At 48.6% G+C, this 25,698-nt stretch overlaps 1 protein-coding gene and 1 long non-coding RNA gene across 7 annotated transcripts; one reads left to right on the top strand and one right to left on the bottom strand.

Moving 5' to 3' along the window:
• Positions 1 to 1,030: 1,030 nt before the first annotated feature.
• Positions 1,031 to 25,206, top strand: LOC135287876 (uncharacterized). Of its 6 annotated transcripts, none has more exons than XM_064401099.1 (10): positions 1,049 to 1,142; positions 6,989 to 7,042; positions 7,933 to 8,015; positions 8,656 to 8,715; positions 10,107 to 10,274; positions 11,383 to 11,544; positions 12,653 to 12,817; positions 13,932 to 14,096; positions 22,300 to 22,452; positions 24,272 to 25,206. In XM_064401099.1, exons 3-10 carry the CDS (start codon positions 7,976 to 7,978, stop codon positions 24,535 to 24,537), a joined length of 1,179 nt encoding a protein of 392 aa, XP_064257169.1. In that variant the 5' UTR covers positions 1,049 to 1,142; positions 6,989 to 7,042; positions 7,933 to 7,975; the 3' UTR covers positions 24,538 to 25,206. The 6 variants fall into 6 exon arrangements, with proteins under 6 accessions (XP_064257172.1, XP_064257171.1, XP_064257168.1 ...); XM_064401100.1 differs by lacking the exon at positions 1,049 to 1,142 and adding an exon at positions 3,585 to 3,832; XM_064401101.1 differs by lacking the exon at positions 6,989 to 7,042 and having other exon boundaries at positions 1,033 to 1,142; positions 12,662 to 12,817.
• On the bottom strand, positions 6,063 to 25,305 carry LOC135287878 (uncharacterized). The gene is made up of 3 exons (XR_010351340.1): positions 25,237 to 25,305; positions 20,764 to 20,919; positions 6,063 to 6,995 (listed from the first exon to the last, which is right to left on the bottom strand). It is a non-coding gene; the product is annotated as an uncharacterized LOC135287878 (long non-coding RNA).
• Between the last annotated feature and the right edge of the window lie 393 nt (positions 25,306 to 25,698).

Below are 25,698 nucleotides of genomic sequence, written 5' to 3'. Positions count from 1 at the left end.
GGGAAGTTTTCCCTCCAACTGCACACTGATAGTTGGGGCTTACAGATATTTATAGGGGTATTCATAAGCTTTCTCAAAAGTTTCTATTCCCGATTTTTACGTCAGAATTATATACACTATTATGATTTAGTTTTTCTCAGCATGTATCTCAGAAAAGAGTATCCCCAGATGGTGGGGTCCAGCTTCCAAAAGAAGAAAGAAGTCTCCCAGGTGGTGAGGTCCAGATTCCAGATGTGGGTTCACCTTTTTCACCTTTTAATTGCAAGGACTATAAATCTCATGACAGTGATGTCCAGCTTCCCTTGGCTGAAACTATCAATCCTTGAGTTGATGTTCATCTTCCTTTCTCAAGCTGCTTTTCACTGTTTTGTTAAGGCGTTGAGATAAGCATGTTTCCTTTTTATATATTCTAAAGCTACAGTTGCAAAGATCCTTACTACAAGCAATATTCTGAAATGATATTTCAAAAGGTTATTATTGCAAAACTCTTTTTAGCTACAAGCAGAAAGTTCCTGTCAAACAGCAACATCCTTAAAGCTTTAATTCAAATGCTCCTAAATCAACTGAAGACTTATAAAGGTTAATTGTGAACAAAGGATAGGTTCAAAGGCCTTCTTCCATGCTTTACTTCCTCAGTTACTTATTAGAATTGTCTTCATAACTGTCCCATGGTCAGTTTCCACACATATCACAATCACCGATACACACGTTGCCTGTATGTACGTGACACGAAACACAGCTTTGTATTTCACAAAGTTCCCAAAATCAGTGTTGCAGAGCCCTGACGCCCCTGACTCCAGCCCTGTGCCCTGCCTGCCATCAGCCCCGGGGGTCACTCCCAGCGCTGCCAGTGCCCTCCCGGCGCATTCCCGGTGCCCCGGGAGGCTCCAGGAGCAGGGAGGGGCCGCTGGCCGCGCCCATTCCCCCCAGCCCAGCCAAGGAGCCGCTCCCTGAGCGGAGCATTTCCACTTTCAGTTTCCAGGGCTTTACGGGAAATCAGTGTAAAACCGAGAAAGGTTTTGCTGCGGCGGGGGGAGGAGCCGGTGTGGGTGGGAACGGGAGCGGGCGGGCTGAGCTGTACCCGGTTTGGAACCGGGGCTCGCACCCCAGCGCGGAGCTGCTTCTCCCCAGCCCTGCCCCAGGTAAGCGCCAGCCCCTTGCTCCGTGTTTCCCCACGGCTTGCTCCTTCTGCTCCCGAAAGTGATATTTCTCAGCCCAAAAGCTCCCTAAATCGCTGTTTTGGAGCTCCAAAGCTCCCTAAATAGGGACTACAGGGCCCAAAATCGTTTTTTTTGGAGCCCAGAAGCTCTCTAAATCGTTCTTTCTGCTCTAAAAATGTCCCCAAATCACTCTCCCTGATTCCCAAAGCTCCCAACATGATTTTTTCTCAGCCTTGAACTCCCCAAATCAGGGTTTCGTAGGTTTGTGTATCCCTAAATTGGTGTTTAAGAGCCCCAGTGCTCCCTAAATCAGTATTTCTGAACCCAAATGCCGTTTCAGGTCCTAAAAACTCCCCAGGTGGGTGTTTCTGAGCCCCGATGCTCCTGAGACTCCTGTATTCTCAGCTGTGAAGTTCCCCAAATGTCAATTTCTGATGCCAAAAGTGCCCTGAAATGGTATTGCTGAGTCCCAAAGTATCCTAAATTGCTGTTTTTGTGCCCCAAGTCTCTGGACACTGATTTTTCTGAGCCCCAAAGCTCATTAAATTGGTGTTACTGAGCCGTGAAGCTCCCCAAATTGCTTTACCCGATCCACAAAGCTTCCTCAGTATTGAGCTTTTTGAGTACTGCAGTTCCTTAAACATGTGCTTCTGAGCCCAAGAGCTCCCTAAATTGGAATTTTGAGCTGAAAAGCTGCCTAGAGGAGACTTTCTGAGGCCAAAAGTTTCCCAAATCACTGGTTTTGAACCAAATGCTCCCCAAATTGGTGTTTCCAGCCCCAATGCTGCCTAAAGTTTGGGCTTGTTCAGAGCCCAAAATCTCTCTAAATCAGTATTTGGGACCCCAAATCTTCCCTAAATCACTGAGTCCCAAAGCTCCCAAACTTGCAGTTTCTTAGCCCAAATGCTCCTGAATGAGAGTTTCTGAACCCCTGAGAACCCAAAATTGCTGGTTTTGATCTCAGAAGCTGCCTACATAATTTTTTTTGGAGCCAAACCTGTCCCTAGATGGTTTGGAAGGCTGTGCCTGAGTGCTGGTGGAATGCAGTGGAAGGGGGGAGGCTCTGCCAGAGCAGTGTCAGGGAGGATGAGGATGGGAGGTGTGAAGAGCAGCTGGCACACCTGGAGATCCTCAACAGGATGGGCAGAGTTTGACTTTGTGAGTGAGCAGTGGAGGGGTCAGAGAGGGGGGACACTGCCTTGGCAGCTCAGAAACTCCCTGATCATCAGGGAGAGTTGGCAGAAGAGCTCTGGGGGCAGCCTGGAGGGGTCTCCAGGCAGGGAGCAGGTTCCCAGGGGAATGGCAGCTGCCCTGGCACTCGTGGCCAGGCAGAGCAAAGGGCTCCAGCAGCATGGGGGATTTGGGAGTGATGGCTCAGCAGAGCTGCCTGGCGGGTGCACAGGGCGATGCTCATGGGCACCTGGTCCTGCCTCACAAGGAAGGGCTGGGCAGGGATGTGCTCATCAGGGCCAGCCTGGGCTGGCACAGCCAGGAAAGAGTGGGGTCCAGGCACCAAGGGCAGGGACTGAGGCCTGCAGCAGAGCACAGGCTGGGGCTCCAGGGGAGAAGGCTTTGACGGGCCCGGGGTGCTGAACCAGGCGGTGGCAGGGGCAGCAGCTGCGGAGGGTTCCCACCCCCACGGGCTCCTCCCTCCCCCTCAACACCTCCTTTCTTGGTTTGACACCGATTTCCTGTACATGCCTATGAGGAAATCTGATCGGCTTCACAGGGCAGCCTCTTCCGAGGGCAGGAATGGTCTCCCCAGAGCCAGGAGTAAAGCACTCATCTCCCGAGGCTCTCGGCTGAACTGACTGAGCTCCAGGGTGAAAAGGCAGCACAGGGAGGTGGAGCACAGCAGCAAAGCAAGCCAGCAGCACCCGGGGCTGTGTGAGCAGGAGCACAGCCAGGGGAAGGGCTGACCCCTTGCCCAGCACATTCACACCACGCCTGCCCAGTGACAGCGGGGCTGTGGCACTCGGGAACCACTGCCCTGGTGGGTCACCGAGGTGGCAATCCTCCAGCTGTCCTTCAAGTGCCGGTGGGATTGCCTTAAGAATATCAGTGTCTGCACCAACAAAACCAACAACAGAAGCATGGCCCTGCCCAAGCAGAAGTGTCTGCAGCAGAGCAATCTGCACAGTCGGCAGCCGCCCCTCTGGGCAAGGCCCGTGGAATCGCTGTTGGCAATACTCAGCAGTGACACCCCCTCCTCACAAGGCTTCCCGGGCAGTGACCGTCCCTGGGCTGGGCACTGCTGAGGGCCTCAAGTGCTGTGTCCAGTTCTGCCAGAGAACTGAGTGGGAAAAGTTCCCTGGGCCATGCTGGGGCCTTCACTGGCCTTGCTGAGGTTTGAAGGAGCCCTGCTGCCCTCCAGGGCCCCCAGGGCTTTCAGTGTCTTTGACTCATCAAGGCCCAGCTGTGCTGCAGAGCGGGGGGATCAGTCAAGAAGGGTTGGAGGGACACCACAAAGTTAATATTTCATAGAATTCCCATTCAAAGGTCATTGTCCATTCCCGCCCACAGTCTACAGACATTAATCCAGTTCCTAATTCATTCCTACAAAGAAAAAAATTGACAATTCTGCCCTTACTTATTTATTTAATGTTATTTTTGTCTGATAGCAAAAATTGTTGCTGTGACTCTTGCTACACATTGTGTGAGAAGAGTAAAAAGTAAGTAGCATGTTGATTAGGCACAGCCTGGATGCCATGAACACATTATGGAAAATTGTTTGTTTCTTTGATCTTGGCTGATCAGAAAAATTTTTAGTCTGAATATATAATAGATAATTATTTCATGGAGTGAGTAGAACTTAATAATATAAAATATAAATATTAAAACAGTAGCTCACCTTAGCAGCTCAGAAAAAGCATAATGAGCTTTCACCACCACTCATACAATCCTTCTGGACTGAACTCCAATACTGGTATTAATGTTGTATTAATGTTGTATTAGACTTGTTATATATGCTTTAGCCAATTTTATTTAATAAGGAGAATTTATTCCATAATTAAAATACAATCTTAAAAAGGTCACAAGCAAAGATTAGATTGACGCTGAACTACGCTAACAGCGTCGGGTGAGACAGGTTGGTGCACTTTGGCTTCTCTCCCCTGTACATCAGAAAGAGACAGCTCTTACAAAGTCTTTTTATACATTTCTAAGCTCTAAGAGTTGTTGGGAGGGTTTCTTGCTTTCTTATAGTTGATCTTATTCTTTTAGCATATTCATGTAGTTTTTCTTTTCTTCTTGTTGCTCTTGCTGAGAGTTTCCTGAAACTGGTAAATAATTCACTTTAGACGAAAATCTCCTGCAGTATGCATTCTAGGAGACACATATTTATTTTATCGATGATGCATATCGAATGCATATTGCTGGGGTTTGGTAAGACGAATAAGCCTCTGGAATCAACATTTCTGGAGATGAATATTCAGGCTAGGATTTTCGTGCATATCGCTGTAATCTTACGAGAGGGAATTTCCTGGAATTCTCTTTTGGTATGCTAGGATTTTTATCAGGTGAGTTTACTGTAGTCTCAGCATTATACATTATATATACTATATAATCTGTAGTCTCAGATTTATACATATCATCTATTACAGACTCAACTCATAATTCAAAATTTCTAATTTATTTGGCTTCTGTTGGTAGACCAGACTCTTTTGGTCTCTGGGCAACAGAGACATCACTAACAATGCAGAAGAGAGAGTTTGTTGGTTTTTGAGTTTTTTCCTTTCTCCTCTCTCCCTGCCCCCCTCATTTTCTTTTTCATTCTCCTCCCCTCTTCTGTCTTTCCTCCTTCATTTTCTTTTCCCCCCTCAAAGCTTCAGTTTTGGCTCAGGATTGCAGAACTGGCCGTGCCTAAAATAATTCTCATGTCTAAAGCAGTTGTCAGGGCTCCTTCTAAATATGAGAGAGAGACAGAGAGAACAATTTGTCTCTGACTGTGAGAAGTGGGGTGACCCATCCCTGGAAGCACAACCATCTTCCCATGAGTGGTGATCTGAGGTAATGTCTGTGTTCATCAGTTGTCAATGGCAGAGACACATCCAGGACAGCTCCATGTGCACATCATCTACTCATTGTTACTGTTTGCGAAGCCATCACACTATTGCTCTGCTTTCAGGAGGAAACCCCTCAAACTCTGAGTGTTTTATGCCATTTATATGCTTTCCCTCCTTTCAGACCAGAGCAAAACAGGAAAAGGTAGTGGGAGGAAATAGAGCAGGATTCAATGGTGGGAAAGCACCCCTGGCATCTCCTGTCTGACCTTCAGTTAGACCCGTGGGACAGCCATGGGCCCTGGGGCTGTGACTTCTCTTGGGTCCCTGCCAGCATTTCTCTATTTCTAATCCTCAGTGGAGCTCTTTTCCTCACCTGGGTCTATCCTCCCCTTGAACACCAGGAAAGCTTTGTGGATATGCAGCAGCTTTTGGCAAGGGGTTCCTTAATTCAGTCCAGGTCCTCCTCCTTCTCTGGAACATGGCCCTGGGCAAAGAAAACAGAAAGTCACAAGGAGCAGACAGCCCAGGGAAATGGAGTGCAAGAAGGAGAGGGAGAGCAGAGCACGGCAGCGAGCTGTGCCCTGAGCAGAGGTTCCCTCACTCCTGAGCAGTCCCTGTTTCTGCCTTCACCTTGTCATTGCTGCTCTGATGGATGTGGTCAGAAGGGACAGGTGGCTTTGTTGGAAGGGGCAGCAGGGCCCTGCTGTCTGCAGCCAGCTGTGCAGAAGAGGATATTTAGGAAACTTCCCAGTCTGACCCTTCCCGAGGCTCTCTGGCCATCACCCTCCAGCCACCAGAGATGTTCAGTGCTCCTCCACAGCAGTGCCCCAGTGCCCCAATGGGCCCTGCTGGACTCCCCACACTCCCACACCCAGCCCCCATGTCCTCCCCGGTTCCAGCCCAGGTTTCCCAGAGCAGAGTCTCAGATGTCTGATTCCATAAAGCCATTTATTCCCAGTGCACTAACACAGGAGCAGCCTGCGCTGGTGCCTCTGAGGAGGGACCCCAACAAAGGAATCCCTTGGTTTTATCCCCTCACAGTCTGCATGCCCAAGGCTCAAGCCTGGCTCTTCCTCCAGGGCCCTCAGCTCCTGCTGGGTCTCTCGGTGTCCCTCCCCCAGCTGTGCCACCTCTCTTGGTGCCCTTTGTTGTGCTTTGTTGGCCATTCACATGCTCTTGTCTTGGGCTCCCACCTGGAGCTCAGCTTGCATCTGGCATTGCAGCTGGCCAGCCACCTGCACCAGGTGTGTTCACAGCCAGGAGGAGGGAGAGTGGGAGTGAGGTGGTTTCAGTTTTGTCTTTGTTACTCAGCTTGCCGCTCTGTTGGGAATTGCTGAGAAAGCAAAGCAGTCCTCCCCAAGCTGAGTCTGGTTTGCCCATTATGGCAACTGGTGAGGGATGTCCCAGGCTGTGTGTGAGCTCTTCAGTCATATTTTTCCTCCTGTCCCATTGAGGAGGGGGAGTGAGAGAAGTTTGGTGGGCATCTGGCAGCCAGCCAAGGTCACTTGTCCTTTCTCCATAGATTTCTTCATAGCTGGTCAGGATAACCTCCAGGATTTGAATCTGAAGGAATGGAAAATGGTCCCTTTCCTCTGTGGAAAATTGTGGCTGGGGTTGAACACCAGGCTCTGCACTCTGCAAAAGCAGGTGGTCTTAATTTTGACCAAGGAAGATGATGTCTGTGAGAATTCTCAGAGCTCCAGGGCAAACAAGATGAGTTAGGGATCAGCTGAGAGTACAACAGAACATCTTATCAACTGCATTATCTTCTCTGGTCCTGCGCTCACCACAGAGATTTTGCCCCTCTTTTCCCTTGCATTGCAGAGTGAACCTAGAGAACAGGATACGGGAGACAAGAAAAAAGGATTGAATATCTTGGTAAGAGCTGTATTCTGTTCGGACAGTGATAGAAGGGAAAATAAGTAAATTAAAAAACCCTGAGTAGATCAGAGGTTTGAGTAGTATAAGGGATATATGTGTCCCAAAAAAGCTCTTAAATGCATTTTTTAAATCCTTAGGGAAATATCATAGTGAAGCTTCCTCTTTTTAATTTTTCGTTTTCTTCTCATATGAACCTAATGACCACAAAAAAAAAAAAAAGAAAAGAAAAAAAAGTTAATGGCAGCATGACCAAGGAGGCCAATTTGAGTCCATAAGTGTGTACTCATGGATCCCATTGCTCTTGTCTGTGGCCATTTTTGGGAGCCCTTGAGATGGGATGTGTTATCCCTGAGAGAAGTGAGGCCAGTGGAGGTCTCTCCCTTGAGCACGTTGCCTGCAGAACCCGTTCCAGAGCCCAGCAGAAGGCTTGGCTTTTGGGGTGGGATCAGTTTGGTCACAGGGGTCACTTTCTTTGATCAGAGGTACATCTTACTCTAGCAGAGGGTGTTGCTGAGCAGGGCTTTGATGGTCAGGCTGAAATGAATGTGCCAAGGGACACAGAAGGGATCTGTGAGGTCTCTCTCCACTCCCAGAGTGTGAGGCAGAAGAGTCTCACCCTCTCGTGGGTGGCTGTGCTGTGGTGGGACTGAGGCACCTGTGTGGTGCCTGAGTGCTGTGCCAGCTGAGGCAGCTCCCTGGCCCAGGAGAGCTTCAGTGGGCCCCGAGGGTCAGGAACCCCCAGCACTGCTGTGGGGCTCCTGGTCCACAGGAGTGGCTCCTGAGCCAGCTGTGGGATGTGTTCTGCCCCAGAACCTGTTCAGTGCAGTCCTGGAGTTCCTTGGGGAAAGGTTCTTGTTTAATGTCATGTTTTTCTTTTTTGATTTTAGTTTCATATGTATCTGATGTCCAGCCAAGGCGTTTGCTGTCGCTATGGCTCTGAAAGGTACAGCAAAGATATTCAAAGCATCAGGTAAGTTTGCTGGATCCTGAATCCCATTGCTCTTGTCTTTGGCCATTTTTGGGAGCCCTTGAGATGGGATGTGTTATCCCTGAGAGAAGTGAGGCCAGTGGAGGTCTCTCCCTTGAGCACGTTGCCTGCAGAACCCGTTCCAGAGCCCAGCAGAAGGCTTGGCCTTTGGGGTGGGATCAGTTTGGTCACAGGGGTCACTTTCTTTGATCAGAGGTACATCTTACTCTAGCAGAGGGTGTTGCTGAGCAGGGCTTTGATGGTCAGGCTGAAATGAATGTGCCAAGGGACACAGAAGGGATCTGTGAGGTCTCTCTCCACTCCCAGAGTGTGAGGCAGAAGAGTCTCACCCTCTCGTGGGTGGCTGTGCTGTGGTGGGACTGAGGCACCTGTGTGGTGCCTGAGTGCTGTGCCAGCTGAGGCAGCTCCCTGGCCCAGGAGAGCTTCAGTGGGCCCCGAGGGTCAGGAACCCCCAGCACTGCTGTGGGGCTCCTGGTCCACAGGAGTGGCTCCTGAGCCAGCTGTAGGATGTGTTCTGCCCCAGAACCTGTTCAGTGCAGTCCTGGAGTTCCTTGGGGAAAGGTTCTTGTTAAATGTCCTGTTTTTCATTTGGATTTTATTTTCATATGTACCCGATGTCCAGCCACGGCATTTGCTGTCTCTATGGCTCAGAAAGTTGCAGAAATGATATACGACGAATTCAGTAAGTGTGCCGGATCCCATTGCTCTTGTCTGTGGCCATTTTTGGGAGCCCTTGGGATGGGATGTGTTATCCCTGAGAGAAGTGAAGCCAGTGGAGGTCTCTCCTCTGGGCACGTTGCCTGCAGAACCCCTTCCAGAGCCCAGCAGAAGGCCTGGCCTTTGGGGTGGGATCAGTTTGGTCACTGGGGTGACCTCCTTTGACCTGGGACACATCCTACCCTAGCAGAGGGCGTTCCTCGCAATTGGTAATAATTTCAAAGATATAGCACATCCCTTCTGGGATTTCCTTTCTTTGAGCACTAAAGGAGGAATCTCATCCTTGGTTTAGCTACAGGGTCCTTTCTGCAGGTGAGTGCCAGTACTTGCCCACACTACCTGGAAGCTAAACCCTGCCAAGCAGAGATCCAGAGGTCTGTCGTGCATGAGGGCCCTGTGCAGTCAGATCAAGAAATCCCACCTGTCCATAAATTCCCATTTCCAAAGACCGCCAGCCAGTCCTTTGTTATGTTGCCCATCCCCATGAAGATGCCCGGGACCCTGGGATCCCAGGGTGCAGAGAGTCCCTGCAATGGGCTTTTCCCAGCACAGACCAGCACAGCCTGGCCCCTGCTGGACCCCACCCCCTGGATTCTAAGGGCAGCTGTTCTCCTGCCCCCAGCTCTTTCCAGCTGGGATGCTGTCAGGGGAATGTCATTCCCTCAAGGGACACTAGGAATTTAGCATGGCCTAGGCTCTCCCCCATGTCCAGGCCTTTGGGCAGTGAGGAGGCCGTGGGGCTCCTCCCAGTATTCCTCACCAGCTGCACAGGAGCTCCAAGCTCATGTTTAGAAGTGGTGCCAAGACTCCTTTCAAAAGGCAAAAGCTGTTAGAGAAAAACATGTCAGGAAGAAAACTGGGGCTACAGTAGGGAGGCCAAGGCTTCTTCCCACAGCAAACTCCTGTAGGAAAAGGACTTGAAAGCCCGGACAGTGGTATGTGGTACCCAGAGGTGCATCAGCCTGTGAATTCCACATCTCTGTTTTTCAGGGATGAGTAAATTCTTTTCCAAGGCTGCCAAATTAGAAAGAAAGATCTAAATAAAAAGAGGCCTGAAAAAAATTGGTAAACAGACAGGACATGAGGGAACTAAGTCTGAGCTTTTTGTTTGCCCTCTGAATAAAGAAATAAAGCAAAAAAAAATCCATTTCTGGATTGCACTTTGATCACAGTGTTTAATTCCTCTGAAGTAATTCTTTCTCCAGACAGAGGAATAAAAAACCGACCTGCAGCAAGATCTGAGACCCTCAAGAAGATACTTTAAAAGAGAGAATATGACCATGTCAGAGAGGATGGGTGGTCTCCTACTCAAGGGAGAACGGCCAGTTTCCCAGTAACACCAATCTTTTTCTACAGGAAGGAGAAGGAGGGAGAAAACCAACAAGGTCCTGGAATCTATGATAATCGAGGCCTTCCAGGACCTCAACAATAAAATAAAAGCTCTGCATGAAGATTTCAAAAAATTAGAGGAGTCCACAAAGCATGAGGTTCAAATACTCAGAGCAGAGCTGGAGAAGAACCCAGGTAAGCAGGGCCATTGCCAAGCAGACCTTCACCCATCTGAAGGCAGAAGCTGCTCTACAGGCCAACACCCTGTGAGCTCCTCCTGCTCAGCTCCTCAGAGGGGATGGGGAGGGACAGTCCTTCCATGGGGAACAGCTTCTGTGGTCCATGGCACTGGAACAGCTCCATGCTGAAGTGTTCTCTGCAGGTGGTCAGAGTCTCTGTTCTGTTCCTCACCTTTGCCTGGGGTGTGTGCTGGGAGTTCTCTCACTGCCTGATACTTGCTAAGGCTCCCCCCTTGAAGTCCTGTCCCTGTCTGTCTCCCTTTCCCACTGCCCTCCTCCTGCTGCCCCACTCCTGGTCCCATGCTGGGGCACATGTGAGCTCAGCCTTGTTTCCCTGTTGATGATCAGCAGGGAGAGGAGCTTCCCTGAGCAGAGCCTGGATGTGTCTGTGAGCGCAGGGCCTGTGGAGAGCAGCTCTGCCTGCAGGAGCTGGTGCGGGGAAGGGGAAGGATCAGCTGGGGCTCAGACTCCTGTGTGGGCCAGGCTGGCCCCAGGCTGTGCCCCTGGGCCTGGCCCAGGCAGGACACAAAGTGTGTTGGGAACAGTCTCTGGCTCCAGGGCAGGGACAGCTGAGATTGGTCTGATCTGAGTCCTGTTCTTGCTCCAGCTGCAGCCAGCAAAGGCAGAGCAAGGAGTAGCCCAAGAGAGTCCAGGGAAACCCCTGCAATTCCGGCTGGCTCAAGCTCTTGTGGGCTAGGAATTAAGTGTGTGGCCACTTTTCAAAGCTGGAGCTGTTTATGTATTGGGCTACAGAAAGGACAAAGGAGTTGTTGAAAAGAGATGAAAATTTGCTCTGGGTTTCTTGGGGCCTCCCTGCTAAAAGTGTGAGGGTAAAGGGAAAACCATTTCCAGATTGTGCCTTCATGGCCAAATGGAATTCCTGTGAGGTGAGGATTTCTAAGGGGGAATGAGGAAGGAAAAATCCACCCACAGGAGAGCCCTGAGCAGAGACCCTCTCTCGGGGATATTGTATCAGAGCCTTTGGGCAAGCTTGTGTTAGACAGCTGGTCTCCTGCTCAAGGAGGAAACATCAGTGACACATTGATGTCATTCTTTTATCACAGAAAACAAAGAGATGGCATTTGTATGGACGCTGGAATCAATGTTGAAGAAGAACCTCCAGCAGCTTTCCCAAAGAATTCAAACTCTGGAAGAAGATGTACAGGAATGGCCAGAGACCACAAAGCATGAACTTCAACTTTGCAGAGGTTACCCAGAGAACAGAGGTGAGCAAGGCCATTGCCAAGCAGACCTTCACCCATCTGAAGGCAGAAGCTGCTCTACGGGCCAACACCCTGTGAGCTCCTCCTGCTCAGCTCCTCAGAGGGGATGGGGAGGGACAGTCCTTCCATGGGGAACAGCTTCTGTGGTCCATGGCACTGGAACAGCTCCATGCTGAAGTGTTCTCTGCAGGTGGTCAGAGTCTCTGTTCTGTTCCTCACCTTTGCCTGGGGTGTGTGCTGGGAGTTCTCTCACTGCCTGATACTTGCTAAGGCTCCCCCCTTGAAGTCCTGTCCCTGTCTGTCTCCCTTTCCCACTGCCCTCCTCCTGCTGCCCCACTCCTGGTCCCATGCTGGGGCACATGTGAGCTCAGCCTTGTTTCCCTGTTGATGATCAGCAGGGAGAGGAGCTTCCCTGAGCAGAGCCTGGATGTGTCTGTGAGCGCAGGGCCTGTGGAGAGCAGCTCTGCCTGCAGGAGCTGGTGCGGGGAAGGGGAAGGATCAGCTGGGGCTCAGACTCCTGTGTGGGCCAGGCTGGCCCCAGGCTGTGCCCCTGGGCCTGGCCCAGGCAGGACACAAAGTGTGTTGGGAACAGCCTCTGGCCCCAGGGCAGGGACAGCTGAGATTGGTCTGATCTGAGTCCTGTTCTTGCTCCAGCTGCAGCCAGCAAAGGCAGAGCAAGGAGTAGCCCAGGAGAGTCCAGGGAAACCCCTGCAATTCCGGCTGGCTCAAGCTCTTGTGGGCTAGGAATTAAGTGTGTGGCCACTTTTCAAAGCTGGAGCTGTTTATGTATTGGGCTACAGAAAGGACAAAGGAGTTGTTGAAAAGAGATGAAAATTTGCTCTGGGTTTCTTGGGGCCTCCCTGCTAAAAGTGTGAGGGTAAAGGGAAAACCATTTCCAGATTGTGCCTTCATGGCCAAATGGAATTCCTGTGAGGTGAGGATTTCTAAGGGGGAATGAGGAAGGAAAAATCCACCCACAGGAGAGCCCTGAGCAGAGACCCTCTCTCGGGGATATTGTATCAGAGCCTTTGGGCAAGCTTGTGTTAGACAGCTGGTCTCCTGCTCAAGGAGGAAACATCAGTGACACATTGATGTCATTCTTTCATCACAGAAAACAAAGAGGAGGAAATTGCAAGGGAGCTGGTATCAATGTTAAACAAGAAGCTCCGGCAGGTCTCCCAAAGAATTCAAACTCTGGAAGAAAAGATAAAGGAATGGCCAGAGACCACAAAGAATGAACTTCAGCTTTGCAGAGTTTACGTGGAAAAGAACCAAGGTAAGCAGGGCCATTGCCGAGTAGACCTTCACCCATCTGAAGGCAGAAGCTGCTCTACGGGCCAACACCCTGTGAGCTCCTCCTGCTCAGCTCCTCAGAGGGGATGGGGAGGGACAGTCCTTCCATGGGGAACAGCTTCTGTGGTCCATGGCACTGGAACAGCTCCATGCTGAAGTGTTCTCTGCAGGTGGTCAGAGTCTCTGTTCTGTTCCTCACCTTTGCCTGGGGTGTGTGCTGGGAGTTCTCTCACTGCCTGATACTTGCTAAGGCTCCCCCCTTGAAGTCCTGTCCCTGTCTGTCTCCCTTTCCCACTGCCCTCCTCCTGCTGCCCCACTCCTGGTCCCATGCTGGGGCACATGTGAGCTCAGCCTTGTTTCCCTGTTGATGATCAGCAGGGAGAGGAGCTTCCCTGAGCAGAGCCTGGATGTGTCTGTGAGCGCAGGGCCTGTGGAGAGCAGCTCTGCCTGCAGGAGCTGGTGCGGGGAAGGGGAAGGATCAGCTGGGGCTCAGACTCCTGTGTGGGCCAGGCTGGCCCCAGGCTGTGCCCCTGGGCCTGGCCCAGGCAGGACACAAAGTGTGTTGGGAACAGTCTCTGGCTCCAGGGCAGGGACAGCTGAGATTGGTCTGACCTGACCTGAGTCCTGTTCTTGCTCCAGCTGCAGCCAGCAAAGGCAGAGCAAGGAGTAGCCCAGGAGAGTCCAGGGAAACCCCTGCAATTCCGGCTGGCTCAAGCCCTTGTGAGCTTGGAATGAAGCGTGTGGCCCACTTTTCAAAGCTGGAGCTGTTTATGTATTGGGCTACAGAAAGGACAAAGGAGTTGTTGAAAAGAGATGAAAATTTGCTCTGGGTTTCTTGGGGCCTCCCTGCTAAAAGTGTGAGGGTAAAGGGAAAACCATTTCCAGATTGTGCCTTCATGGCCAAATGGAATTCCTGTGAGGTGAGGATTTCTAAGGGGGAATGAGGAAGGAAAAATCCACCCACAGGAGAGCCCTGAGCAGAGACCCTCTCTCGGGGATATTGTATCAGAGCCTTTGGGTAAGCTTGTGTTAGACAGCTGGTCTCCTGCTCAAGGAGGAAACATCAGTGACCCAGTGGCATTGTTCTTTCTTCACAGGAAAGAAGGAGGAGGAAAGTTCAAGGGCCCTGCAATGCAGAATGGAGACACTACTCCAGCAGCTTTCCCAAAGATTTCAAACTCTGGAACAAGCATTACAGTTGAGACAGGCGTTCCCATATCATGAGTTCCAACTTTTCAGAGCATACCTGGAGAACAACCAAGGTGGGTAGGGCTATTATTAAGAAAACTTTCATCTCTCTGAATGCAGAAGATGCTCTACAGGGCAACCACCCTGTGAGCTCCTACTGCTCAGCTCCTCTGGAGATAGGGAGGGACAGTGGGTAGAGGCCCAAAGAAGCTGACTGTTGTCATGAGATGCACCACCACAATCCATCCTATCATTAAAGTCAGCTTTTCTGAGCCTCTCAGCTGTTGTGATCTATGGTACTGAATCTTCTCTGTGCTGAAGTGTTCTCTGCAGGTGCTCAAAGCCTCTCTTGGCTCTCTTGTCTTTGAAGAGTGTGTGTAGGTATGGCTTGACATGACCTCACATGTGGTAAAAGTGTCCAAATCCACCTGCCCACTCACCTTTCTCATGACAGAGTGCTGTCTTCCACAGCCCACAGATGCTGTCTGGGGAGATGCAGAAAGGTGACCCCCCTTCAAAAGCCTGCCCCCCCCAGGCCATTGCCAAACTCTGAGGAATACCCACAGCTCTACTGTAGTCCATCCATCTAAAGCAATTCAACGAACCTGGTAAGGAATAAGCCCAGTCACCCATCCAGGCTCAGGGCTGACCTGAGTAGCTGGAAAGTAGCTGAGGAAAGTAGCTCTGGAAAGTAGCTGGAAAGTAGCTCTGCAGAGAAGGACCTGGGGGTTCTGGTAGACAAAGAGTTGTCCAAGAGGCAGCAATGTGTCTTTGTGGCCAAGAAGGCCAATGGCTGCCTGGGCTTAGGAAGAGCTTTGCCAACCTCTGAGGGAGGGGTAGCCCTAGAGGGGCATATCTGGAGCTGTGTCCCATGCTGGGTGCCTCAGCACAGGAGAAACCTGGAGCTCTTGGGACGGGCCCAGCTGAGGAACTACAAAGATGATCAGAGGCCTGGAGCATCTCTCTGGTGAGGAGAGGCCAAGGGAGCCAGGCCTCTTTGGTCTGGAGAAGAAAAGGCTAAGAGGGGATCCCATCAATGGACAGAAGTGTTTGAAGGGTGGCTGTCAGGAGGATGGAGCTGGGCTGTTCTTGGTGGTGCTGAGGAATGGGATGAGAGGCAATGGACAGAAAGAGAAACAAAGGATTTCCAATCTTACCCATTTGGTGATTTGTGAGGGTAGGAGGAGCTTTTCAATCCTCTCTCTTCTCTCATGACCGCACTTGAGGGAACACCTGAAGCTGTGCCAGGGCAGGGTTACTCTGGATATCAGGAAAAGGTTCTTTCCCCAGAGGTTGCTGAGGGACTGAACAGGCTCTCCTTGGTCATGGCCCGAAGGCTGCCAGAGCTCCAGGAGCGTTTGGACAATGCTCCCAGGCACAGGATGGGATTATTGGGGTGTCCTGTGTGAGCCAGGAGCTGGAATCAGTGATCCCTGTGTGTCCCTTGCAGCTCAGTATATTCTATGATCCTGTGATTCTTTCCAGAGCCCATGTGCCCTTGAACCCTGGGAGGTGGACACTTCAGGGAGAGAAGGACCACAGGATTGTGAGAGCCCCAGAGGAAAGGCTTAAGGGAATCTTGGGCTCAGGCCTTGGGCAAGACCTTGTTCCCATCCACTGGCTCAGGGTTGCTCTGTCTGTCCTGATGTGGCTTCTGTTCTGTCAACCCCAGCTTGCCATGAACAGTGTCCCTTTCCTGGACAAAGCAGCTCAGGACCTGGATCATTCATATTCCACTGTGCTTTGAGGTTGGGTCCTCTTTGGCCCAGAGAAAGGACATCAGAGACTTCTTGGTCTTTTTGAAGTGCAAAGGCCCAAAGGCCCAGTGTCATTACTGAGACAAGGTGTCCCTTCAGGGCAGGCAAGATCACTGTCCCAGTGATGCTGGTCCTTCCTCTCAGGAAGGACAGTGGAGCCTGCCAAGTGTCCTCATGGGTAACTGGTGCACAAAAGTGGCCTTTGTTCCCTGGGAGTTCCTTCTCTGTGAAATCCCATCTCCTTTTTAGTCCATGGTCTGGCCATTGCCTGGCCTCTCTTTCCCATCTGAAAATGAAGGAGAGGCTGAGCTCATCTCTCAGCAGCTTTTAGTCCTCCTTGGACCTCAGAGAAGGTTGAGCCAGGAGCTCTATGTCTGGGAAACAAAATCATCACACACCCTGATTTACTGTTTCCTTTTGGAGACATGAGAGCAGAACTAGTTAAGAGAATAGAGTGAGGAGGAGCGGAGTGTGACGGTGGTCTCAGAGCAGATAATTGGTGAACTCTGTTTGGATCCCCTTCCAGTGTGTATTAGAGGACACGTCCTGAGAAGAATCAAAACCTGGAAATTACTGTGGACAATGAGCAGATTTCAAGGCACTCTGAAAATATTGCAATGGGGAAGTTTCAGTTGGCACCAGGAAATAGTCAAGGAGCAGCTGGGCTATGGTGGGGAAGGTGCATCCCTACAGCAGATGGGACCAGTGAAGAGCCCTGCAGCTACAGCCCCTCCCATCGTGTGGCAAACCAGAGAGGTCTCCTGGAGGGAAATTCATCTCCTTTGTTCCCTATCCCTTCTCCCCTGCCACCAGCATGGCATCTTTGTCCTCAAGAATGCCCGCCTGGATTTCAGGTCTGGTTGGAGTTCTTGCTGGTGAACAACCAAGCATCCCAGTGCCTCAGGCTTTGTTCCCTTTGGAGGATTGTCCAGGACTCCTGGGTGTTTCCCCACTCTGAGAAGCAGCGTTTCACTCCAGGAGAACATCATCATTTTGGGCAGAGGCTTGGGCTGTGTCTGAGAACACAGGGACCTAAGAAGCTTCAGAAAATCCATCTATTGCCTGCTTTTCCCTCTTTCCGAGAGAGATTTTAGAAATACAACTCTACAGCTCTTCCCTATGCTGTGAGGAAGCACTAGGAAGATGATGGAGTTGAGTCTTGAGTGCAGCTCTGGAAAGCACATTCCTCCCCCTCAGAGAGCTGCTTGGAGAAGAACATGCTCAGGAAAGGGTGACTTGGAGACGTTTTTCACTGTCAGGTGCTGCCCAAGGCCCTGCCTGTGCTTGTCAGGAGTCCTCACAGTTCTGGGCAGCCAGCCAGCACTGCCATTGCAGCCCCAGCTCCCACTCCTGCTTTGCCCTCTTGGGCCTCTCAGGAAAAGTGTCTGGAGCTTGTTGCTCCAGGTGACCCCAACAGCTGGTTCTTCTTTCAGTCTGAACTGAGCTAGAGGACCTCAGCTGATGCCATTGCACCTTGCTCAACTCCTGCCAGGGATGAACCCTTTCCTGATGAGTGTGGAAATCTGAGACAAGAAACCTTCCCTTATCCTTGTGGAAGTGTATCACTCTTCCACTCTGTGAGAAAGCATTATTCTAGACTGATGCTCTGCTGTTACTGAGGAGTAACTGCTTAAAGATTGAAAATCACCTTCTTCAGACTTTACTAAAGGAGTTGGTCCTGACAGCTGTTGTGGTTTAACCCCATCCAGCAGCCAAGCCCCACACTTGGGGCCACTCACTGACTTCTCCACCAGCAGGATCAGGGTGCAAACTGGAAAGGTAAAAGTGAGAACACTCATGGGTTGGGGTAAAGACAGTTTAGCAGGGAAAGCAAAAGTCAGGCACTCAAGCAAAGCAAAGTAAAACACCTATTCCCATGGGCTGGCAGGAGCTCAGCACCTCCAGGAGAGCAGGGCCCCCATCCCATGGAACTTGGGAAGACAAACACCATCACTCTAAATGTTCCCCACTTTCCATACTGAGCATGTTGTATTATGTATGTTGTCTTATGTCTATGTCCTAGCTGTGTCCCCTCCCAACACCTCATCTCCCTAGCATGCTCATATGAGAAGCAGAAAAGGCCTTGGCCCTGTGTGGCCAGTGCTCAGCAATAACAAAAACATCTCCATTATCATCCTTGTGTTCAGCACAATTCCCAAAGACAGCCCCACACCAGGCACTGGGAAGAAAATTAACCTAGTCCAAACCAGCACACAGGACTGATAGAGACTTGCTGATTTCTCGTAATATGTGGGTAAATCTGTAATTAGCTAACAAAATGTTTTTAAGACCTTTTTGCCTGTAGTGGTTTTGGTTCACTAATTTAAGATTTCCTGGTCAATGCACCAATTATGATGGGTTCAATGCTCACTAATCACCAGTGCACTCACTAGAATATACTTACTCATTTTCTGCTGTGAGAGAGGATTAGGAGATGGGCAAAGCAGGTTCAAAACTTTAAAAGGATATAAAGGAAAGTTTATTAACAGTAACTAAGAGTACTAAGAATCAGAACAAAGCTTTCAGAACACTTCTCCTCTCCCTACAACTTTTCCTTTCCTACTGGCAATGCAAAGAGACAAAACTTAAAATTTTCAGTCAGTTTACCACCTCTAGAATAGTCTTCTTTCAGTTCACTTAGGGGGAGAAGTCCCTCTTGTTAATCTTATGGAGACTTCTCCACAAGAAAAACAGCTCTCTTGTGGCTCTCAATTTCTATGAATAGCACCCACCCGGGGAAATCTGCAATTGTCAAGTCACTCCCATTTTCCACAAGCTTTCCCACAGCCGTTTTTATGGGCCATGTCAGCTTATGGGGTACTGTTTTAAAGATGAGCTCTTCAAAAGCAAAGGTTCTCTATCTTTAAAATCATCTTCATCTCTAGGAACAGAGATCTGCTTCTCTCCCTGGGGGCACAGGGTCTTCATCACTCTTCTCTCTCTCTGTTCAAATTCTCAGAGGATCACAACTATTTCAACATTTGCTTGCTTTAGCATGGGGAGGCTTTTGCCAAACAAGTTATCTCCCTATACTTGCTAATGTGTTACAGGGGAAAAAGTCTGAATGTATCAATTGCATTAGTCTCCATAGCTTTACAAGAGGATTTCAGCTGCAAGATCAAGGCATCTCCTCAGCCCTGCTATCTGGGGCTTGACTCTTTCTTCACTGGCCTTGATGTCTTTGTGTTGCTCCTCTACATAGCCTGCATTTTGTTCTTTTCTCTCACTCGAGGGAGAATTGAAGCACTGAAAGAGTTACTATCTCGTCCGGGACCTACAAATGGTCACCTGACCCTTGCCCGAGCTCGGAGCTGCGGCTGGGCTGGGGCAGGGCCCGGGTCTCAGCAGCTGGGCCAGAGCTCAGCAGCAGCACAGCGGGGCCGATGGCTTCTCGTCCCCCTGCCCGAGGGTTGTGGGTCAATCTCAATGGCGGCAGAATCTTGCCCGAGCCAGCCCCGGGGGCCTGGGGCTGCTCCTGGGGCCTGGCGCACCCAGCTGGGCCCGGGCTGGTAGCAGGGCAGTGTTTAACAAGCAGCAAGATGTCAGAAATCGCAGCCGTGGCCCAGCCCGGCCTCTGCCCCGCAGCACTGCCCTCGCCCTGCCTGGCAGCCCATGGGGCCCCGTGGGCGCCCCGGGAAGGGGCTTGGCTCTGCAGCAGAGGCTGCCCGGCCTGGCCCTTGTCACCTCTGTGCCGACCGGAAAAGAAAGAGAGACTTCCTGGGATTTTCCGTCTTTTACGTGTTTTTTCATAGAAGCATGTACAGCTTTTAGTGATTTTATAGATTGTCAAACCTATTGCTAATGGATTCTTTTTGTCAGACATGGAGGAAACTGATACCAGCTTCTCTTAAATCATCACTTCTGTGCTGCAAAACTAGGATATTGTCCTATGGCATACCAAAAATAAAGAGAACAATGGTTAGAAAACCAGGAGCTATAGATTATGTCTAACCAGGAACTAATTACTGTTCAGGAAAAATATGAACATATGTTGAGTAATTACTTTTTTCAGAGATGGCACGCCAACAGAGTTGGCTGTAGTAGCAAAGAGGCAACCTTCAAAATTTGTAATGAACAACTGGAGCTTAAAATCTCTTTGATTACTCCCACAGAAGCCAAAACCCAAAACTTTTAATTATAGATAAAAATAAAAATTGTTTAACTGGCTTTAATAGAAAAAAGCATTATCTGTTACTCTGCTGAAATGCATTGCAATGTAATAAAACACTTAAAATGAAGAGGTGTTATGGTAGGATGCATTCTGCTTACAATTCTCTTGCTTGGCTATTGAAAAAAGCAGGCAGGAGGTGGCATTTAACAATTGATTATCAAATGTTTAATGCTAACATGGGACATTTCATCGCAGCTGTCCCAAATATTGCAAATCTCACTGCTACACTTTATGTGCAGGCATCTGCACATAAACTAATGGCAGCTTTGGATATAAAATATTGGGTACTCTGGGATACTAGCGAAATCATGTTCCTGGATTTTCTATAATAGCAAGACCCTTGTACACATTAATGATACCTATATCTCAGTTGGTCACAGGTCAAATGGGTGTCACTGAAGGACCAAGAAAACCTACAAAGTTACAGATAGCTGTGACTCCAGTCATGTTAGCTCTACAGCACCCATATAAGCCTAGTTCTGTACTGGGTGCTCCTGCATTCACTTCAGACTCTGAAGTCAAAGCTGTGTAGCTCACTGATGCCTCAGCCAAACACATTGATTGGAAATCAAAGTACAGAGAAGTTGCTTTCCATATTGAAACAGGAGTGGAAGTAGTAGAAGAAGAAATGGGAAATGCACAAGCAGGAGAGCTGAAAACTGTATTGCTGGCAGTAAAGGAGAAAACAAGATCAAGAATTGTTGAGAACTCCCGTTGGGAGGGGCTGAGGGACCCAGAGATACACCCAGCCCAAGTACAGAAGAATCAGAGTGCTTATTGTAAAGAAACAGGACATAGGAAAAAGAATTTTACCTAATCCTAGGTTATGGATTCCAATTTCAGATTCTTGGGGCATCTGGATACCCTTATGACACAGACAAAGGGTTAATTCTCAGCCTGCTGATGGCAGAAGTCGAATGATGGGGACTGGGAAAATCTGCCCTAGCAGATCCAATGGTTGCAATTAGGCTAGGGAATGAAGAAAAAAGAAACTAAATTTCTGGTCAAAACAGGTGCTTCACATTCAGTGTTAAATCAAGAACTAATACAAGTGGATAAAGATTTTATAAAAGTAATAGGAGCCACTGGCCTACAAAAGAAAGTGTACTTTTTGCAGCCAGTTAAGTATCAGATAACTAAACAAACTGGGATACATGCTGGAATCCCCAAAATCATTATTGGAATGAGACTTGTTAGAACTATAAGGAGTTGGAATAACTTTTAGGCAAGGAAAAAATAAAATCTAAAATAAAGGAAGATCAATTAATCAGAAATACTAAGCTTGGCATTGATGCAACCTGAAGTGAGAAGTAAAATGCCTCAAGAAATCCTGGATCAAATATATCCCGGAGTGTGGACAGCAGGGACACCAGTCTGAGCTGAAATGCAACTCCAATAGAAATAAGATTGAAACCAAGAGCCAACCCTGTTAGAATTGAACAATATCCATTGAAAGCAGAGGATCAAAAAGAGAGAAAAGAAATAATTAATACTTCTTTGAAATTTGGATTACTCATAGAGTGTGAATCAGAATATAATACTCTCATTCTTCCATTTATAAAACCTTATGGTAAGAGCTATAGATTAGTGCACAATTTAAAAGCAATAAACAAAATTGTGGAGGATTTTTATCCAGTGGTAGCAAACCCTACACTCTCTTAACCAAGTTTAAAAAGTAATCAGGTTTATGGAACTATATTTAAAAGATTCCTTTTCCCATTTGGCTTTAGCCAGGATAGTCAAAAGCTATTTGCTTTCGAATGGGAAAATCCAGATACAGAGTGAAAGACCCCATTAACCTGGACAGTGTTACCCCTAGATTTCAAGAACAGTCCTACCATAAGCCCAACAACTGGGACCTTACAAGAGAGCTGTTGCTGACTTCTCTAAGCCACTGGATGAGGTAAGCAAGGCTTGACCTGGGGGCTTGTGAGCCATCGCAGCCATTCTTCTTAACATTCAAGAGGCCTGAAAATTCACTATGGGCTGGAAAATGACACAGTCTCTGCGGTGTTAGAGCAGAAGGGGAGTCACTGTCTTTCCCCTCCTCCATTCCTGAAGTATCAAGCTGTACTGGTAGAACAAAATGCTGTTAATATTGTAACCCCTAATACTGTAATACAGCATCTTTTCTCAGTGGAGCTACTTTTGCACCTGTAGCCCCCGACTGTTTGGAAATCACGGAGACAGTTTACTCCAGCAGACCTGACCTGAAGGAGGAACCTCTGGAGGATGCTGAGGTCTCCTGGTCCACACACAGAAGCAGCATTATAAAGTCAGGGACTCCTAAGGCAGGATATGCAGTGACCACTGCCCCCAGGGTAATCAAGGCAAAACCTTTACTTGCAGGGATAGCCATGCAGCAAGAAGAGATAATTCACTTACGAGTCCTGGAATTGGCAAGAGGGGAGAGGACTAATATATGGACTGACTCCAGATGTGCATTTGGTATAGGCCCTGCTCAGGGTGCTGTCTGGAACAGAAGATTGCGTGAAGCTCGAGGTAAGTAAATGAAACATGCTGAAGAAATTTTATGTCTGTTGGAAGCTGTAAATTTAGAGGAACAGGTGGCAGTCATGTACTGTAGAGGTCACCAAAGGGTAAGACTGAACAGGAATTAGGAAACAGATTGGCAGACCATGAGGCTAAATGGGTGGCAGAAGGGGCTCAGACTGAGGCTCTGGCTTTGATACCAGGTGGTAAAGCCATGGGTACAGAAAGAGAATACCAGCACTCAGGTGGTATGAAGAGGATACAAAGCTGGTGAAGGACTGAGAAGCAAACAAGCATGGAACTGTGCTCATTACACCTGACAATCTGGTTCTTATACCTTCAAATATCTTGTGGAAGGTAGTCCTAGAGGAACATAATAAAACTCATTGGGGAGCAAATGCACTGTAAGCAGATTTGACTAAATGTGTAACAGGCCATAATCTGTATACCATTACCAAACTGATCACTCAGCAGTGTGCAATTTGCCAGAAAAATAATACAAACACTACAAACAGCATAAAATTGGTACAACTGGAAAAAGGAAATATACCAGGGCAGCAGTGGCAAAGTGACTTTTCTGAACTCCCAAGAAAATGGGGGTACAGGTACCCATTGGTACTGCAGACACCTTCACTGGTTGGCAGGAAGCTTTTGCATGGAGAACAAATAAATCTATTCATAGAAGATACTGAAGTACTTTTAATAAAATTATACCTCAATTTGGGGTACCAGCTACAGTATTGTCTTGGTTTGAAAAGACAGGAGCCTGTGAAGGAAGGCAAAAGCCTCCTGTGAAATGGAGAAGGTAAACCCCCTCCCTCCGAATTATCACAACTTCAGAATTAAAAAGGGCTCTCAGGCAAAGATATGGGAACGGGAATAACAGTTCTTTACTAGGAAGAAAAAAAACTAAATAACAATGTAATTTAGTACAAGCAAAACAACCACTGGCAAAGTGAGAAAAAACCTGACACCCTGAGACGTCAGGGTGCTGATAGCAGTCCAGCCAAAAGGTGGCTGCTCCTCCTGGAGCGGCGATCTGCAGAAGGGTGTAGATCCCTTCCGAAAATGCGGCAAAGGAGCAGCTGGGCCTTGGTTCCTGATTCCTCTCGGAAATCCAGCGAAGAAGGCTGTCTGTGGTCTCAGAAGTGCTTGTTTTATGGTGGCAGGGATGCTTGGCTCCTCCCTCTGGGTGGAGCATCTCCCAATGGGATGATGTAACTAATCTTACCAGCCACAGTGAGTGATTCAATAGCCCATTAGCAGGACATTGTCTTCCTGGCAGTGTCATTGTTCTTGAAAGAGATAAGAAAAAAACTGCCTAACCCCCAACAGATGGCAAAATAGAATACATGCTTATTTTACAAGCCAGGACAAGTATCTTGTGATAGTGGTGCACATTTCTGTGCACAAATAGTTCAACAAGTCAGTAAGGCCCTGGGGATAGACTGCAATTACATAACTTATCATCCACAGGACAGTGGACAAGTAGAGAAAATGAACCATTTAATCAAATAGCAATTAGCAAAGATCTGTCAAGAAACAAATTTGCATTGGAAACAGGACTTCCAGTTGCTCTACTCAGAATTAGTGTCAAGCCATGGTCTAAGGAAGGCCTAAGCCCATTTGAAATATTATATGAGAGGTCTTACCAAACTCAATATAGGGGAGAAGACATCAGTCAAATAGGAGAAGGATACTTGAGATGGTACATAAAACTCTGGGAAAACAATTGAACAAAATTGATAAGAGGGTTTTTGAAACCAGGGCTAAAGGTTTGGATCAAGCAATTAATTGGTTTAAACCTGGAGACTGGGTATTTGTTAAGGCTTTTTCAGGTCAGTGTCTGGAGGAGAAGTGGAATGGATCACACCAGGTGCTTCTGACAACCTTCATGCCAATCAAGATCAAAGAACAGCCTGCCTGAACCCACTATTCAGGAGTATAGAAGGCAGCCAAAGGAGCATGGACATCAGAGCCAGTAGGACCAAGGATCTTCAAGTTCTGATGGTGACCTTTGGGGTTCTGATCAGTATCATAATTCTGGCTCGAATCTTTATCTTAGTCCCCTACTCACATCAGCTGTCACCGTGATATTTTCTGAAAAATCCCTTCACCAGGATTTCTTCTCCTGGGAAGCTGAGAGGCCTCGGAGAGGAATGAAAATGATAATTATCTGATTGCTTCTTCCTGTTTTGCTGCTTTGGAATGTGGTCTGGAGATTGTTTGTCCAACAGGTGGTTGTTTGATTGGTCTCATGTGAATTGTTTTTACTTAATGATCAATCACGGTCCAGTTGTGTCTGACTCTGAGGAGTAAGTCACGAGTTTTCATTATCATTCTTGTTAAGCCTTCTGTTTCTATCCTTTCTCTATAGTTTAGTATAGTTTTAGTATAGCATTCCTTAATATAATATCATATCACAATATAATAAATTAGCCTTCTAAGAAGATGGAGTCAGATTCAATCATTCCTCCTTCGTCCTGGGGACCCTGAAACTACTACAATCAGCTATTCTGGTATTGCTGGGGAAAATCTCTCAAATTTTAATTTGGCCACTGTGGTTATGCACAGAAATGAAACATACTCAAAACATCATGGGAAGAAGAAAAATGGGACTAGTATTTTAATCGAATAATTGGGAAAGAAATACAGATAGGCTGTGGAGGAATCAATATGTCCACGCATGGAAAAGTGACTCGTGTAACTCAAATCACTGTAAAGGATTTTATAGAATATAATAAAGGGAAAATAATTGGTCAATCTGTTTGATCAATGCTGGCACAACTTTACCTTAGATAAACCAGTTTCCATTGTATGTCTTTGGACAGTACATTGCCATTGCTACAGTGGCATTGTGACATTGCGGGGTCCTGTGGAACCAAAGGGCCATGTGACATTGTGGGGCTTCATGGAACCATGGAGACCACTCCAAACTTCTGGGGACTTGTATAACCAAGGGTCCATGGGTTTCCTCTCCCTGGCACTGCCCTGTTCAGCCTCTCCCTGCCCCAGCCCAGCAGAGCAGCCCAGCCCCGTCTGGCCCTGCAGCAGGAACTGCAGGCACTGGGGGTCAGGGACAGCCACTCTGGGTCTGCAATGCTCAGCAGATGCTCAGCTCAGGCAGCTCCTGCAGCCCCAGGGCCAGCCCCGCTGCCCAGCCCAGCAGCAGAGTTGGCCCCGGGGCTCCTCAGGCAGCTCCTGCTGGCCCAGGGACAGGGCAGCCTCTTGCCAGGGCTCCTCTGCACACACACA

The sequence above is a fragment of the Passer domesticus genome, chromosome 31 (assembly GCF_036417665.1).
Source record: "Passer domesticus isolate bPasDom1 chromosome 31, bPasDom1.hap1, whole genome shotgun sequence".
NCBI lineage: Eukaryota > Metazoa > Chordata > Aves > Passeriformes > Passeridae > Passer > Passer domesticus.
The sequence above is the reverse complement of the archived record's forward strand: the minus strand, read 5'-3'. Positions and strand labels throughout refer to the sequence as shown.